General features: G+C 36.2%; 1 protein-coding gene across 1 annotated transcript; it reads right to left on the bottom strand.

Moving 5' to 3' along the window:
• Nucleotides 1-6917: 6917 nt before the first annotated feature.
• tm6sf2a (transmembrane 6 superfamily member 2a) lies at nucleotides 6918-14647 on the bottom strand. Its single transcript, XM_083526264.1, has 10 exons — nucleotides 14422-14647; nucleotides 13076-13182; nucleotides 12385-12482; nucleotides 12196-12299; nucleotides 11960-12042; nucleotides 11711-11835; nucleotides 9421-9522; nucleotides 8955-9047; nucleotides 8589-8708; nucleotides 6918-8238 (listed from the first exon to the last, which is right to left on the bottom strand). Exons 1-10 carry the CDS (start codon nucleotides 14511-14513, stop codon nucleotides 8029-8031), a joined length of 1134 nt encoding a protein of 377 aa, XP_083382390.1. The 5' UTR covers nucleotides 14514-14647; the 3' UTR covers nucleotides 6918-8028.
• Between the last annotated feature and the right edge of the window lie 1473 nt (nucleotides 14648-16120).

Here is a 16120-nt window from a genome sequence, read left to right as displayed (position 1 = left end):
AGCCATTCATCTCAAGCCCCGCCAGCCTGCAGATAAACGAGTCCGAATTGAATGCCTTTTGAGATTTAATGGTGTTGAGTTTACTCAAGTCGCCGGCTCCTTTGTTGCCTTTATTTCATTTGCTGCTCAAGAGAGCGCACTATTTTTCCGTCACTTGAAAAGGCTGTTTTCACATTCGTTTTGGATGGAAGTAGAGGGAGAAGAGTGTTTAAGTCACGACACACGAAGAAACATAAAAATTCCAATTTCACTAAACACACAAACAAACTATACAAATAAATACAGTACATACAAGATAATCTTTGTGTTCCTTTGTCTAGGATACTTACACTAGTTACCTTCAACTTACACAAATCATCTTCAACCTGTTTTCATTGCCTTAATTAACATTTAGATCATTATCAATTATCATGTCCATTGACCACGTGCATTACCACGTCTGCGATTTCATCATGGACAATAAGTTAGAACAAAGAGAAAACGTGAAATTCTGTGTGAAACTGGGCAAATCTGCCACAAAGACGTTTGGCACGATATACGTCTGACATGCGTCTGCAATGCTGCGAGTCATCCCAGGTGTTTTGTGTGTGCTTCAAGAGTGGAGGAACATCACTGGAAATCGAACGAGAGATTAAGAAGACCTTCAACGAACCCAAACCCGGAAAATGTCAAAGCCATTTGGCAACTTGTGCATTATGATCGCCAGAGAACAATCTGCATGATCTCACTTCCACACCCATATACCATTTTAAGAGAAAAAAATATATTTTTGAATTAGATGGTTGCAACAGGCCATGTTTGCCACTGTGTAGCATCACGCCTTCTGTCCGTATACATCTGGGAACTGAGAAGACCAGTTGCTGAAGTTTTGGGAAAGGAATGTTTTCCCATATGTGTCTGATACAGGATTCTAGATGCTTAACAGTTCTGGGTGTCCTTTGTTGTATTTGTCTGTTTCATGATACAGCAAATGTTTTCAAATGGGGAAAGTTCCAGACTGCAGGCAGACAAGTTCAGCACCCGGACTCTTCTACTATGAAGTCATGCGATTGTAATAGATGGAGTAAGCAGGTAGCATTATCTTGTTAAAATATGCAAGGAGTTCCCTGAGAAAGACATTTTCTAGATGGAAGCATTTGTTGCACTAAATCAAAACATTTGATATGCTTTCTATGTTTTATTGTGAATAAAATATGTGTTTATGAGATTTGTAAATCATCGCATTCTATTTTTATTTACATTTTACACAGTGTCCCACCTTTTTTGGAATCAGGGATGTACTTGTCAAGTTGTATTAGCACAATGTGCAATCCAGGAAAACAGTACAGAAGTCAGTGGCTGTAAGCTGTAAATGACAATAGAGGTGAAAAATCTCCCTGAGATGACCTGGGGAAGACAATTTGATGAAGAAACAGACCCAAAAAGAAAGCCATTCTTTTTATATTGTTATATTTATATTGTGTATATTGTTTATCAATGTATATGAAGTACATAAAATGTCGTCCATGCCAGCCCGTTAGCCCATGTTAGCCAATGTTAGCCTATGCTTCCAGGTTTTGTTTTGCCACGTCTGCCAAGTCTTTATGTTTCATGTTCCATGTGCTATGCTATAGCATTTTCACGGTTTTGACCTTGGAATCTTTACCACGTTTATGATTGTTTGCTGCCTGCCTGTGTTTATGGATTACCCCTTTGTCTCATCTTGGACATATCGATTTGCTGTTGTTGACTGCCTGTTTGACTACTCTTAATAAAGCCAGCATTTGGATCCTCTAACTCTGTCGCCATGCCTGTCACACCATTGCCACGCCAAATCCAACAACCCCTCTGTTACAACTATAAGGCTTGAGTAATGACAAGGTAATTGATGGCATAATAAGGATGGCAAATTGTAATGTTCCTATGAATACTAAATAGATCAGCCATATAGAGGAAAACATCGTCTCTTGTCTTCTTTATTTGAAAATGTTGCATCTTGGTAAAAAGTACTATGTTTGCTAAAACCCAATGCAGCTCATTGGTCTGTGGACACTATCCTATGAGTGAAGCATGGTGGCAGTAGCATCATGTTAAGGTTTACTCTTGAACTAATCTTTTAGAGGACTTTTGGTGGATTCGGGCTTGATTTACTGTACACCCTAACTCACAGATGCCAAAAAGCCAGAATTTATTAAATATTTTAAGCATTTTGGCTGTTAGATGGATTATTGTACCCGCATCATGTATAGGATGAGTCTTATGGCACAAGTCTGGATTAACCGTTTCAGTTCTGCAATCATTTTAAATCTCTCAGACAGGAAAACGGGTTGATTAATATTATTATAATTCCGTTTTATATAAGTTTCTCATGAAATGGCTAGCTAGGAGCTAGAAATCTTCATTAAAAGGCCATCTTTTTTTAATAGTGATGCGCTGACTGTTACAGAATGTTCTCTTGCTAAACACACTGTCTGGCTTTGAAGTCTGGATTCGAATCTTTTATTACATGTCACTTTTTTCATCACTTGGTCATACTTTAAAAAAAGACATTTGATTTTCTCAGCGGGAGGTCCACCTATTATCTTTAAATATAGCCACTTTGGCAGACGGTCACAAAAGTGGTCAGAAAGGGAGCAGAAATAATGAAATGACCTAAGGTGTTATTATTCTCAGCTACAGAAAGATCTGGAATCGCTCCCACATATAAATGGCCAGGACATATACAGCTAATAAAGAAAAACCTTATTAAAAAAAAAGGTTATTATGCTTTGAGAAACAAAGACCAAATAGGAAATATGCTATCCTGCATGCCATTGAGAAAACATTGCTGGCTTTCATAACATCTCGATTTTGGACTATTGTAATGTGTCGCTGGCCGACTGCCCTGTGTGTCATTAATGAATTCTCAGCTTGTTCTGAACGTAACAGTCTTACTAACCAGGAAATGAGAGCACTTTATCTCCGTCTTATTCAAACATTAGCTTTTGACTTAAAAGTCCTGCTCATGATGATTTGAGAGTTTTGATTGTTTTCACACTAACATATCTTTCCGATCTTCTAAAACAGTATAACCCAACGCTAGCGTTTCACTGAACTGAGAAAAAAAATACAGTTTCTCTGTGCGTGCTACAAAAGCTAAAGCGCTGAATATGGAACTATGTTTGAGCTACGAAATTGAAAAAATACATAGACGCTTCCAGGAAAGCAACAAACATTTTTTTTTTTTGCCTTATTGTTTATATAAATGACACAATAGAATTTTGCTCATCATTTTTGTAAAAAGAAAAAAGAAAAAAAAAAAGACTATGACAATAATACCAAAAATAACTGAAAGCCCTAAGGAATATTTTAAATACAGGCGAAATAATTGTCATTCCAGTAAAGAAACTGCTCTCAGTCTTTTCCCAATTTAACCACTTTCTGTTTCCCAGGGGTTTAAATATGCAGTTGCATGCTTGAAAAAATAATCTTTCACATCCATTACCCAGGGAAGAAACTTTAACTCACAAGAGACAGACCTGCACATGTCAGGCAATGGATGGAAAATGATATAAGCAGTTAAAATATCGTTATTTATAGCAATTGCCGTAACAAATAGCTTTACATATTATAAACAGGTGGGAGTTTGTCTGAAATTGGGCCCATGAGAATACTGTGCCTGCACAGTGAAGGAGGTGAAAACTGAAACATACACAGTGTTTGACTAGTTTGCATAGTTTACTAGAGTCTTCTGGTTGTCAAGCCTTGAAACCAACTGCTCGGAAAGAAGCCCTTTCTAAAAGAGTCTGTAAGTGAATACTATGTATTACAGACGCTTACAGACTCCATAACTGTGGCTGATGCAATTTGAACTCTAAGCATAGCCAATGATACGAAACATTAAAGATAGATATTAAGCAGCTAGCGATGTGATACGATTCACCCCTATTACAGAATAGATCCAATTTTTAATGATATGCAATTCAATATGGTACAGATATTTTTTTGATTCAGACAGGCAGCAAATCATACATTTATACATTCATACATTTTTGCATACAGGCCCTTGTAGTGCAAAAAAAAAAAAAGGAGAAATAAATCCAGAAATTCTTTTCCTGTTCAGTCTCGAGGAAAATGCAGCTCTACCTCTGCCATGTTAATCTGTATTCTATGTGACTCTCAGGACACAAACTCGGTCAATTTAATGTTGTGATGTGTCATATTCACGTAGCAGCAGTGGTGCTGAGAGAACGCGAGGAGAAATCAATCTATACATAAAATTGGTCACAAATGATTGTTTTTTAAATTGTTTTTTACCTTTGCAAATATGTTAAAAATGTAGCATCGCAGTACAAATGGCAGCTTGTATTCAATGCACATTTGTTTAAATCGATAGCCCCTGTGAAGTATAGTGGAGTATTTTTTATCATTTGGATACAATTTGTGGCTGGTGAATAAGAAAAAACTCTGATTTTCTCCGCCAGGTTGTTTAGTCTTGTCCATTCTGCCTTCAGTTCTTGTTAATGGGCCAAACAAATGTCAGATTTGCTTAGAAATGTTGTGCAATGACCTCAGTCTTCTTGAATTTGAACCCTACTTAAAAATAAAATATTCGGCATGGAAAACTGGACCAAGATCCTCATCAAGGGGCTGATTATTTCAAATGGGATGTTTTGGAGCTGAAATTGTTTTTTTAAGTCAACAAACAAACAAACACATAAAATAATAATATAATAAATACATAAAAACATTCAGATAATATAATTTAAATTTATATTAATATAAAGAGTAGTAGTAGTAGTAGTAGTAGTAGTTGTAGTAGGAGTATTAACTACTACTGGAAAAATGGCTGAAATAGGCAAATACTCCCCCACATAACTATATTTTAAACACAGTTAGTAATTTGACACAGAACTTGATCTTGGTATACTTTGTAACTGAAGAGTGTGGTCTTTCCAACTCATTAGCATGCTCTTAATAATCCAGTCATCCAAGGACAATTACGTCTTAGCCTGTGTTGCCACAGTAACCTCCCACACTACAGGGTGCCACTTTGGTAATTGAATAGGGGAGGAAAGTTTTCTCTTTCTTTTGCTGTGTGCAGCTTTTGGTACTGTAATAAAGCGAATTGAAAGACATCTTGAATTCATTCACACACACACACACACACACACACACACACAAACATGTACATCTTTCAGATCGCTTCATTACAATACCGAAAGCTACACATCTGCACTTTTGCATTATATAGAGTGGTCCCCTGGGAACTCGCGGGGGTTACATTCTAAGCGAGTTCAGAAAATCCGCTGATTTTGGAACCACCCCCGCAGCCCCCATGGTACCTTAGTGAATGCATCTAGACATTATAGCACTTTATAAACATAATAGTGAACAGTGTTTGACCAAATACATAGTTTAAAATGTTATTCCTAACGTTCCTTAACATTCAGTCCCGCTGCAGATTTCCGCGAATTTTAAGATAATCTGCAACTTGCTGTTAGTTAAGTTTCAAATGGGAACCCGCAAATTTTCATATATATATATATATATATATATATATATATATATATATATATATATATATATATATATATATATATATATATATATACAGTACAGACCAAAAGTTTGGACACACCTTCTCATTCAAAGAGTTTTCTTTATTTTCATGACTATGAAAATTGTAGATTCACACTGAAGGCATAAAAACTATGAATAAACACATGTGGAATTATATATGGAATTATATACATAACAAAAAAGTGTGAAACAACTGAAAAATGTCATATTGTAGGTTCTTCAAAGTAGCCACCTTTTGCTTTGATTACTGCTTTGCACACTCTTGGCATTCTCTTGATGAGCTTCAAGAGGTAGTCAAAATTGTGACTCTACAATTTTCATAGTCATGAAAATAAAGAAAATCTCATTCTCTTTGAATGAGTAGGTGTGTCCAAACTTTTGGTCTGTACTGTATATATATATATATATATATATATATATATATATATATATATATATATATATATATATATATATATATATATATATATATATATATATGCAGAACAAGATGCATTGTGGCATGCGACTATAGATTTTAATCGGGACAACATTTAATTAAGACATACTGTAGTCTTACACGAAATTAAATCAAACTATTACTATAACTGTAACCTGCTATTTAGCACATTTTTACAGTAACCCCATAATCGGCAGTTACATACGCCTCCTCCCTGATACAGTCTAGCAGCTCATTTTCATCGCCTTTAGATATATTGTTGCTGTCACAACAGGAGGGTTCCCAATTATAATGTGCATACATAGACATAGTTACAAAAAGTAATAATTCTTGATATTTTCAGCCAAAAAAATAATAAAAAATGATCCCATGTTTCTATATACACACTGGAAATTTCTGATTTTGAGACAATATCCGCTCCATAATCCTTCTCACATTACTATCTGTGCAATATATTTTACAATAGACAATAGTTTTGTACATCATAAATATAATCAGCTATTACTACAGACACACAGTGAGAGATCTCTTAATACGGTGATACTTTTGCAAGAATTGTAAGGTTATGAGGATTCTAGTTAATCCAATTTAAGATTTCACTTTAAAGTAGTAATGAGCGGCATGTTTTCTGAAACGGAGCAAAGTAAAAAGTAAGATATTGGGCATTAAAATGTAGCGGGGTAAAAGTTTCTTAAAATTAATACCGTACAAATACTTTAAAAATACACTTTAGTACAGTAATGTAGGAAAATCCTTCCTTGCTATTCACCACTTGGTTGAACACTAGCATTTTTATATAAATTCTGAATATTTTCTTTAAAATAATATACTGGCGGTTGTTGAATATGTTTCAAGGACAATTTGATGAAGAAAAAAAAAAAAAAGTAAAGTTAGTAACCCAGTCATTTACAGTCCATTACCTTAAGCACACTATATAACAGGTGTTTAATAAAATGTTTATTGTGAATTATTAAAATTTATAGTGCTTCTATTGTTAATGTTCTATTTATGAAGCAAATGTTTGACCAATTTTTAATTCAGGAAAGCAAAAACATGGCTGCCATTATCCACATTTATACATGTTCCTTAATATAAAGTGGTGGCAAAACATCTTTATTAGTCACTGTGTCTACCAAAGGTCACAAACCAAAGATTTCTGATTAACAGCTTTGTTGCAAAACCCTTGTCATTTTCTAGTTATCTGGGTGAGACAGTGGGATCAGAGTTCACTAGGCCGGGTGTAGGCTCACTGAAACACTGGCTTGCATTATGTCATTTAGAAATCGGCAGGGGTTCGGCCCGAACGAACATGTGTAGCAAATCTAATCAATAAAGCAGGCATATTACAGCATCTTTTGCAACCTGCGCCTCCCTCCCTGAGTATAATAAACAGTGCATTTCACAAGATTACAGATTCATATCAAGGAACGTGAGCTCAATATCGTGAGCTGCTTGTGTGCTTCTTTTTCAAAAAAGGCTCTATTTTGTTTCTTCTTTTGTTTTTTTTACTACCCAAGATGTAAATGAGTTTCGTCTTCATAACAAGCTGTTTGATAAAAATCCTCCGAAATAAAAACTGTTGTTAAAAAAAAAAAAAAAATCGTAACAAAAATTAATTAGAAAGAAAACTGTCTACTGATAACAAAACACTTTGAGAGACAATCACATTTCTTGTTCATTACAATGGCTCATTAGGAACAGAGGATTCAACCGTCAGATCTTGGCAGATACCTTTGCAGATAAACGCTGCTTTGAAATCGAGCCTCAAAGACTCGCAGTATGAAGTAATTCTACAGACAATGTTGTGTTGGCAGGCAGGAACGTGTGTGTCAGAGTCCAGATCTGCTGTCTGGATTGCATGACATGACTCATTCATTGAGCAGAGATAAGCTCAAGAACAGTGGAGCTGATTTCATTCCACATGGCAGAGACAAAGGTCATTCAAGAGAAGAGAAGAAGTCCACCATCGGGTGCTCCAGATCCCAGGAGTCTCAGTTCTCTGTCTCGCCTGTGTGTTTAGTTTTGTAGGTTCGTAAGACTTTATGCATCTACTTTTGCTTTTTGCCGTTGTCTGTTTGTCCAGGAGGAACCGGCTTCATGAAGAATGCTGGGGCTATGTAGCAGCGTACAGCCAGCAGGACAGGAACAGCTAAGTACACAAGGTTAAGGGTCATGACTAGCCTCCATTCCTCTTTAGGGATGCGATAGGTGAAGGGTGTCCTCGAGTGCACAGACGCACCGATGTACGTCCACTGCATCTGCAGGTTCAGATAAAATCATTGCATATTTAATCACAGCAGTCTCTAAAATACAGAATATTAAAGGATGTTACACCTTTTGAGCCTATTAAAATAAGTTAAATAAATAATCTACAAGAGGATATTTTCTTAAACTTTACTTTGCGCTTATGTTCTACATGGATGTTATTCAAATCCAGTTTTCATCTCATTCCTACATTACTCACATATGTGTGATTCCAGATATCCCTATTTTGTGTCCATTAGCTCATGATCTGATCGACAAGAGAAACCATGCTTCCTGCTGTTCAGTTAAAAAAGAATCTAGCCAAGATAGTTTAGGCCATTATTATAAAATCATTGTTATTTACCTGCGCTATGGCTCCTGCAAGGAATAAACTCCAATCCAGCATCCAAGTGCATCCTGGGACAGTCAGACCATAGACTAACAGGGTTAGCAGGGGCAAAGCATAGAAGAGGAACACCAGCATCTACAGCAGAACATCAACATTTATTTTAATCAGGTTCCCCGTGGGCTGAAGCACAGCACAACAAAGCACTTTGGCAACAGTTGTGTTGTGAATGCTCTAAAATGTTCAACAAACAGGGTTTTAGCTTCTGTTCGATCCTGAATTATTTATAATATTATGATAATATGATTTTCAAAGAGACTATCATGCACTTGGAAAAAAGCGCCTATTAAATGCTCATTAGGAAATATATGAATGTAGACATACCATGACCTTAGGGAAGGCCACACTGTCCTTCATGTAGGGCTCGTACTGGTAAATGTAGGTGAAACAAATGTCCAGTGTGCACTCAAGAACAACCTGTAAGTAATTTCACAAAACACTGCATTAGCATCATCTGCACTTAATCAAGGAAATAAAAGGAATATTTCAACCTATTACAATTTCAGATTCAAGAATTAGAGTGTCAGACAGAAATATAGATTTTGTTCATTGTGCAAATAAGAAAGAAAGAAAGAAAGAAAGAAAGAAAGAAAGAAAGAAAGAAAGAAAGAAAGAAAGTAAGAAAGAAAGAAAGAAAGAAAGAAAGAAAGAAAGAAAGAAAGAAAGAAAGAAAGAAAGAAATGTTCATTCAGTCTTGAATATAACGTTAAAAGAGTGACGAAAGGAAGGAAGCTGTGGAAGAGAAAGAAAATGAGAAAAGAGACCAAGGAGACCATGAAAAAATCCATACAAATCCTCGGAACACGGTGAAGGCCATGGCACCGAGCACACTAAGAGTAAGCAGGAAGTCTATGGGACGAAACAGAAGCCTTTTCTTCTGTTCTGCTACAACCTACAGCAAACACAAATACTATACTTTATAATCTATACAGTATACAATATATACTATACCAATATATATGCTATACACCATACACTAAACACTTAATTATACATGTTATGCTTTTTATACTACACACTGTACATTATTAACTGTACACTTTACATTATATACATACATCTTTACACTAAACACTATATAATGTATAGTACTGAATAGACACTATACAGTATACACGCTATACAATATACAATAAATATGCTGTAGACTATATAATACACACTATACACTGTACTCACCAAACATATATACACTAAACACTACACACTATACACAATACTGTAAACACCATACAGTATATGCTGTATTTACTTACTTTATACTGTGTACACTACATGCTATACAGTACGCATTATACACTATAATACACACTATACAATTGAATCTATACAGTACTTACGTACATTATGCATCACACAGTACACACTACATGCTGTACTTACTTATAGTTCACACTATACACCATATAGTTTACACTTTATTCTCTATAGTGCCCATTGTACACTATAATACACACTATACACTATACAGTTCACACTATATACTGTATAGTACCCATTATACACTATAATACACACTATACAGTTCACACTATATACTGTATAGAACCTATTGTACACTATAATACACACTATACACTATACAGTTCACACTATTCACTGTATAGTATCCATTATATACTATAATACACATTATACACTATACAGTTCACACTATATACTGTGTTGTACCCATTATACACTATAATACACACTATACACTATACAGTTCACACTATACACCAGGGGTGGCAATTAATTTTTACAAGGGGGCAACATGAGAAACCTGAATTGTGTCAGAGGGCCACACCAACGATAATATTTTAGGGATGCACCGAAATGAAAATTGAATTCAAAAGGCAATAAAATCCATAATTTTTTGTGTTATGCCTTTTGCCTTGGCACCATCACTGGAAACTTTCTTGCCTTTTCAAAAACGCATGCTCGGATTGACTTTACTTTTCTGTGCCGTGTTCTTCTCATATTTAGAAGGCAAGCGGGATGTTTGGATTTCAGGTGATAAATTAAACCCGACTTGGAGAAACTCTTTGCAGATACACCCCCTCTTGAAATTTCAGCATTGCATGTTCTGCAAATCGCTATCCGCACACCGCAGACATGATGGCTCTTATCCAGATAACCGTGTGCTGGCTGCGCTTTTTTATTGCGTTATTACAATTGTGTTTCTGCTGTGTTGTTTTGGTGATTTAGGTATTTCGGCCGCAAATTTTCGGTGCATCCCTGTAATTTATGATTGGCCGTAGTTTGCCCAGGTCTGCTATACACTGTATAGTACCCATTATACACTATAATACACATTATACACTATACAGTTCACACTATATACTGTGTAGTACCCATTATACACTATAATACACACTATACACTATACAGTTCACACTATACACTGTATAGTACCCATTATACACTGTATAGTACCCATTATACACTATAATACACACTATACACTTTACAGTTCACACTATACACTGTATAGTACCCATTATACACTATAATACACACTATACACTTTACAGTTCACACTATATACTGTGTAGTACCCATTATACCTATAATACACACTATACACTATAAAGTTTACACTGTATACTGTATAGAACCCATTATACACTACGATACACACTATACACTATACAGTTCACACTATACACTGTATAGTACCCATTATACACTGTATAGTACCCATTATACACTATAATACACACTATACACTTTACAGTTCACACTATACACTGTATAGTACCCATTATACACTATAATACACACTATACACTTTACAGTTCACACTATATACTGTGTAGTACCCATTATACCTATAATACACACTATACACTATAAAGTTCACACTGTATACTGTATAGAACCCATTATACACTACGATACACACTATACACTATACAGTTCACACTATTCACTGTTTAGTACCCATTATATATTATTAAACACACTATACACTATACAGATCAAACTATATTATGTGTAGTACCCATTATATACTATGATACACACTATAGAGTACACACTATAAATATATCATAAATATATACTGGAATTGTCTTTTATTTCATCAGGATCCCCACCGTGTCTGCTGGGATGACTATCAGCTCTCTCGGCCTGTTGAAAAGTTTCACCGCTGTCCATATGGGCAGGACCAGGAAAAAGAGATTGAGCCAAAATGCTGGATAGATGTTCTTAGCATGTTTACCTGCAGAAATATAATTTTGCTGAATTGTAACAACAATAGATTTGAGAATTTGTTTTTTGTGGAGCAAACTATTACACACACACACACACACACACACACACACACACAAAGTTTGTTGTCTGACCTATAGCAATGCTTGGAATATAGACGATCTGAGTGGCTACCATGGAGCCAGCCCAAAGCAGAGCCAAACTCCGATATGGCTTCCTGTCGAGAAAATGAAACTTTGATAGCATATGGGTGGCACTGACACACTAACCTTTGTAATGAGAACACAGCATGCGGTGCTTTTATAGCATATATCTAACCCACTCATGACATCTTGAAATGAAAAGCCTTTAATAAAGGTGGATTATTCACCCTTTCCGCATGCGATGGATGATGGCGAGGAGTAAAACAAAGTGCACCCCTCCGTTCCAGTAGTTCTTCATGATGGAATGCGCCGTGCTCAAGTAGGGTTCACCCTGTCCCAAAGAAAGGATGTGTTTTAATCGGGTTTTATCAAAGATTGTTAAGATGTGTGTGTGTGTCTGTGTGTTTCATTTTAACCTTGTTAATGTAGAAATCCAGAAAACCTTTGATATAGCCATCCAGCTCGAGAGCACACGTAAGGTCAGAGATGGAGGTGAAAGAAAACAAACTGAATACTGAAACAAAGACAATACATAGCATGGGAAAAGATTATCACGGTTAGCCCCCCGGCTCTGTGTTTCTTTCTCAGACTCCCACTCCATCAGCCCTATGTTCCCCTCTGCAGTGCTCTTTCCATCACTTTTTCACCTTCCTCTCCACTCCAGCTATTGATTTCTCCCCAGCTGTGAGTTTATGATGGCCTGTGGCTATGTAGGTGAAGCTGGATCTCTATCACTGACAAACAGACCTGCCATTCCTTTGGAACACAACACACAGTACTGAAAAGGGCATCTGCTGATGTTTAAGAATAGCCACATCAGTCCTAGCAGCAGGGTGAGGGTGGAGGCATAGGGCCGAAAATGAGGAGTGACAGGAAAACAGAGCGAGGGAGGAGAAAACCCAAGGGAGCTGTGAGGCCCAGCTGCTTATTGATTGCTGTGTTGTTTCAGAGGTGAGTTTTCTTTAGTGTAGCTTGCTCAACGATTAGGGACAAGCTTAAACCTTTATTTCTCTGACATTTAACATACATACAAATAACTCTGTGGTATTATAATAGCAGCAATATGATGCAAATTATACCTAACAGTTGTGCATACACCAATCTTACCATAAAACAGGAAGTCCACAGATTTTTCATTCCGTACACATAGATATGCAACAGAGAGCACTGCAGCAAGAAGGGCTACCTCCACTCCCAGTATAACCAATGGTCTACTGGAAAACAAAGTGTAAAAGTTCATGTTAAAGATAAAATCCAGACCAGAATTGTGTAACCATAGATCTACGTTGGGGCCTAGCATAAGGTTTCCAGAAAGCCCTTTAAATAATGGGGATTGGGTAGTAATCATAAACTTTTAAATGATTATTCGTAAACTTTTCCAAGCAAAACACCCAATATAAATCACAAACTGGTTACATTTGTGGATTTAAAGTATTCCTACTTTCATTGGTTTTGTAACATTGATTGATGAACATTGAACAGTTTAGGAAATAGTTTTCCAATCACTTGAACTAAGAGATCCAAACCTGTTCCAACATGCCAATGCCCCTGTTCACAAAGCGAACTCCATGAAGAAATGCTTTTCATGGTTTGGAGTGGAAGATCTCAACCCTACTGAACACGTTTGAGAAGAATTGGAACGCTGACTGCACCTCAGGCCTCCTCATTTACATCTGTACTAACAGCCTTGTGTGTGATTAAGCGTAAATCTTTACAAGCACACGTCAAAATTTAGAGGAAAATTGTGAGATGCTGGAGGGAATTATATGGTTTTTATGATTTTATAATCACACTCTTGGTGTCACCTGAATGAGGATAGGTTCAACTTTTAAATGTGGTTCCTCTTAAGGTTTCTACCTCATATTATCTAAGGGAGTTTTTCCTTGGGCCTTAAAGGCTCCAGCATTGGCAGCTTTGAGGTACTGCTGAGGTACTTTGAGGTAAACTCACAGCTTTCTTTAAAACATCGTAATTCATCATAAATGTTCTGAACCACATACATAAAATTATGTACAAAAGTGACTAAAAAAAGCAGTTTGAGAAATACTGTTCATTACCGTACATGCTGTATGTAGATTCTTTTTATAGCAGCATACCCCAGTATTTTATTCCCCTCAAACCTCAGCAATTTGCAGAAGATTGTGCATTATATTAATACTTCAAGAGGACTTGAAGATTGAAAACTTTCCTCTGGTGGAAAACTTGAGACACTGGAGGCTACTTCCTCAAGACAACTTTGCCATAGTTAAAGCGTATACATTTTGCTAATAGTGTCTTTGACATACATCGCCATATGTTCATTACTATGGAAACTACAATGTATAAGATGGAAAGCATAAAAATGAATGAACTGGCTCCAGAACTTTTTTTAGGGAAGGGGAATCCACACCTTCTGACCAATCTGATTGAATAATTTAGCATATAAAAATGTATTTTAAAAGACCATAACTTACTTTTGCAAAGCAGAAATGTTGTTTGCAGTGTAGAGAAAGAGCGGTGCCGTCAGAGATAAAATAAAAGTAAGGAGCTCCTTTGGAAAAGCCATTCTCTCCTTCAATTAGAAGGATGAAAAAATAAGTGGGAAAAGTATTTAAAGAGATTTATACATATCGTTCCTAAAAACAGTACGAGGAGGTGAAATCCACTCTGTGTCTCTCTGCCAGCATACTGATATCATACAGGCTGCAGATGAGGGTAATATAGAGTTTTGTGTCAAAGTCCATTAACTGAGACAAAGCAGTCAATACTTGGTATTGATAATAAAAAGGTGTATTTACTTCTCAGTTCCATAAGGGGGCGTTAGAAAGCCTCAGAAAGACAAGCCTCGGGAAGTGAGTGGACTCCAATGAGTCATGTCTCTTTATAAAATAATACTTGGGTTTACAATTGAACTTAAAGATAATAATAAAATGTACATATCTGATCAGCATCACTGAAAGTGTTATATCAGAAATGTACTTGCTGTGTCAGCACATTCTCACTTATGTCCTTTATTTGCCAAAGACAACTGATTGCACAAAGTTTGCATATCCCAGGCTAGACTTTATTTGTTGGTTTATATCATTCATTTGTTAATTCAGTCACAGTAACCTCTGTATCAACGGTGGATCCTGATGTAATCGACTGTTTGACATAGGCTGCTGGAGGAAACTGGAGAACCAGGAGGAACCCGACAGACTGCAAACTGCAAATAGACAAAGACACAATATTAATAGTTGTACAAGAAAAGATATATATATATATATATATATATATATATATATATATGTATATATATATATATATATATATATATATATATATATATATATATATATATATATATATATAAACATATATATATATATATATATATATATATATATATATATATATATATATATATATATATATATATATATAAACATATATAGGTATTTTTCTATGTTTCGATAACTGATATTTTCCCTCAATATTAGATTAGATTAGATTAGATTAGATTATAATTACACTGTATATTTTCTATTTTATTCGAGTGTTTTTGCTGAAAATAAATAATTATATTATTTGTTATGTCATTAATATTTTTTGTTCATTTATTTAGTAACTGCTTTATCCTGGTTATGCTCAAGATGGATCCGGACCTTATTCTTAGAACTTTTGTCTTTAATCTGAATTTTTCTATTTTATTATCATTTCATTTCATTTCATCTTCTCCCGCTTATCCGTAATTCGGGTCGCGGGGGCAGTAGTCTAAGCAGATTCCCCAGACACTTCTCCGTGTCCAGGGATCGGGCTGTCAAGGCCCCCGCCTTCGCCTTCGACTGCTGCCCAATCCTCTCAGCACCGGTCCCTTACGGTCCCTCCTGCAGGTGGTAAGCCCACGGGAAGGCGGCCCCACGTCGCTCCGACTTCACGGTCCTTGATTTATTTTTCTCGTAAGGGTCCCCTGGAGCATAGAGGGTTAAGGGCCTTGCTCAAGGGCCCAAGAGTGGCAGCTTGGCGATACCGGGGCTCGAACCCCCGACCTTCCGATCGGTAACCCAGCGCCTTAACCGCTGGAGCCAAAGCCATAATTTTGTTTATAGAATAGAATAGAATAGAATAGAATAGAATAGAATAGAATAGAATAATGTGGTGGTGTATGTTAGGGGGAAGTTTGCAGCTGTTTTG

Source organism: Silurus aristotelis, assembly GCF_946808225.1.
Source record: "Silurus aristotelis genome assembly, chromosome: 22".
NCBI classification, from domain to species: domain Eukaryota; kingdom Metazoa; phylum Chordata; class Actinopteri; order Siluriformes; family Siluridae; genus Silurus; species Silurus aristotelis.
The sequence above is the reverse complement of the archived record's forward strand: the minus strand, read 5'-3'. Positions and strand labels throughout refer to the sequence as shown.

Coding starts and splice junctions, on each gene's coding strand:
- tm6sf2a (XM_083526264.1), bottom strand. CDS start 14,513: ATGGCTTTTCCAAAGGAGCTCCTTACTTTTATTTTATCTCTGACGGCA. Junction 12,483..13,075: donor TGTGGACTTCCTGTTTTATG/GTAAGATTGGTG, acceptor TCTTTGTTTCAG/TATTCAGTTTGTTTTCTTTC. Junction 9,048..9,420: donor TCACCGTGTTCCGAGGATTT/GTATGGATTTTT, acceptor AATTACTTACAG/GTTGTTCTTGAGTGCACACT.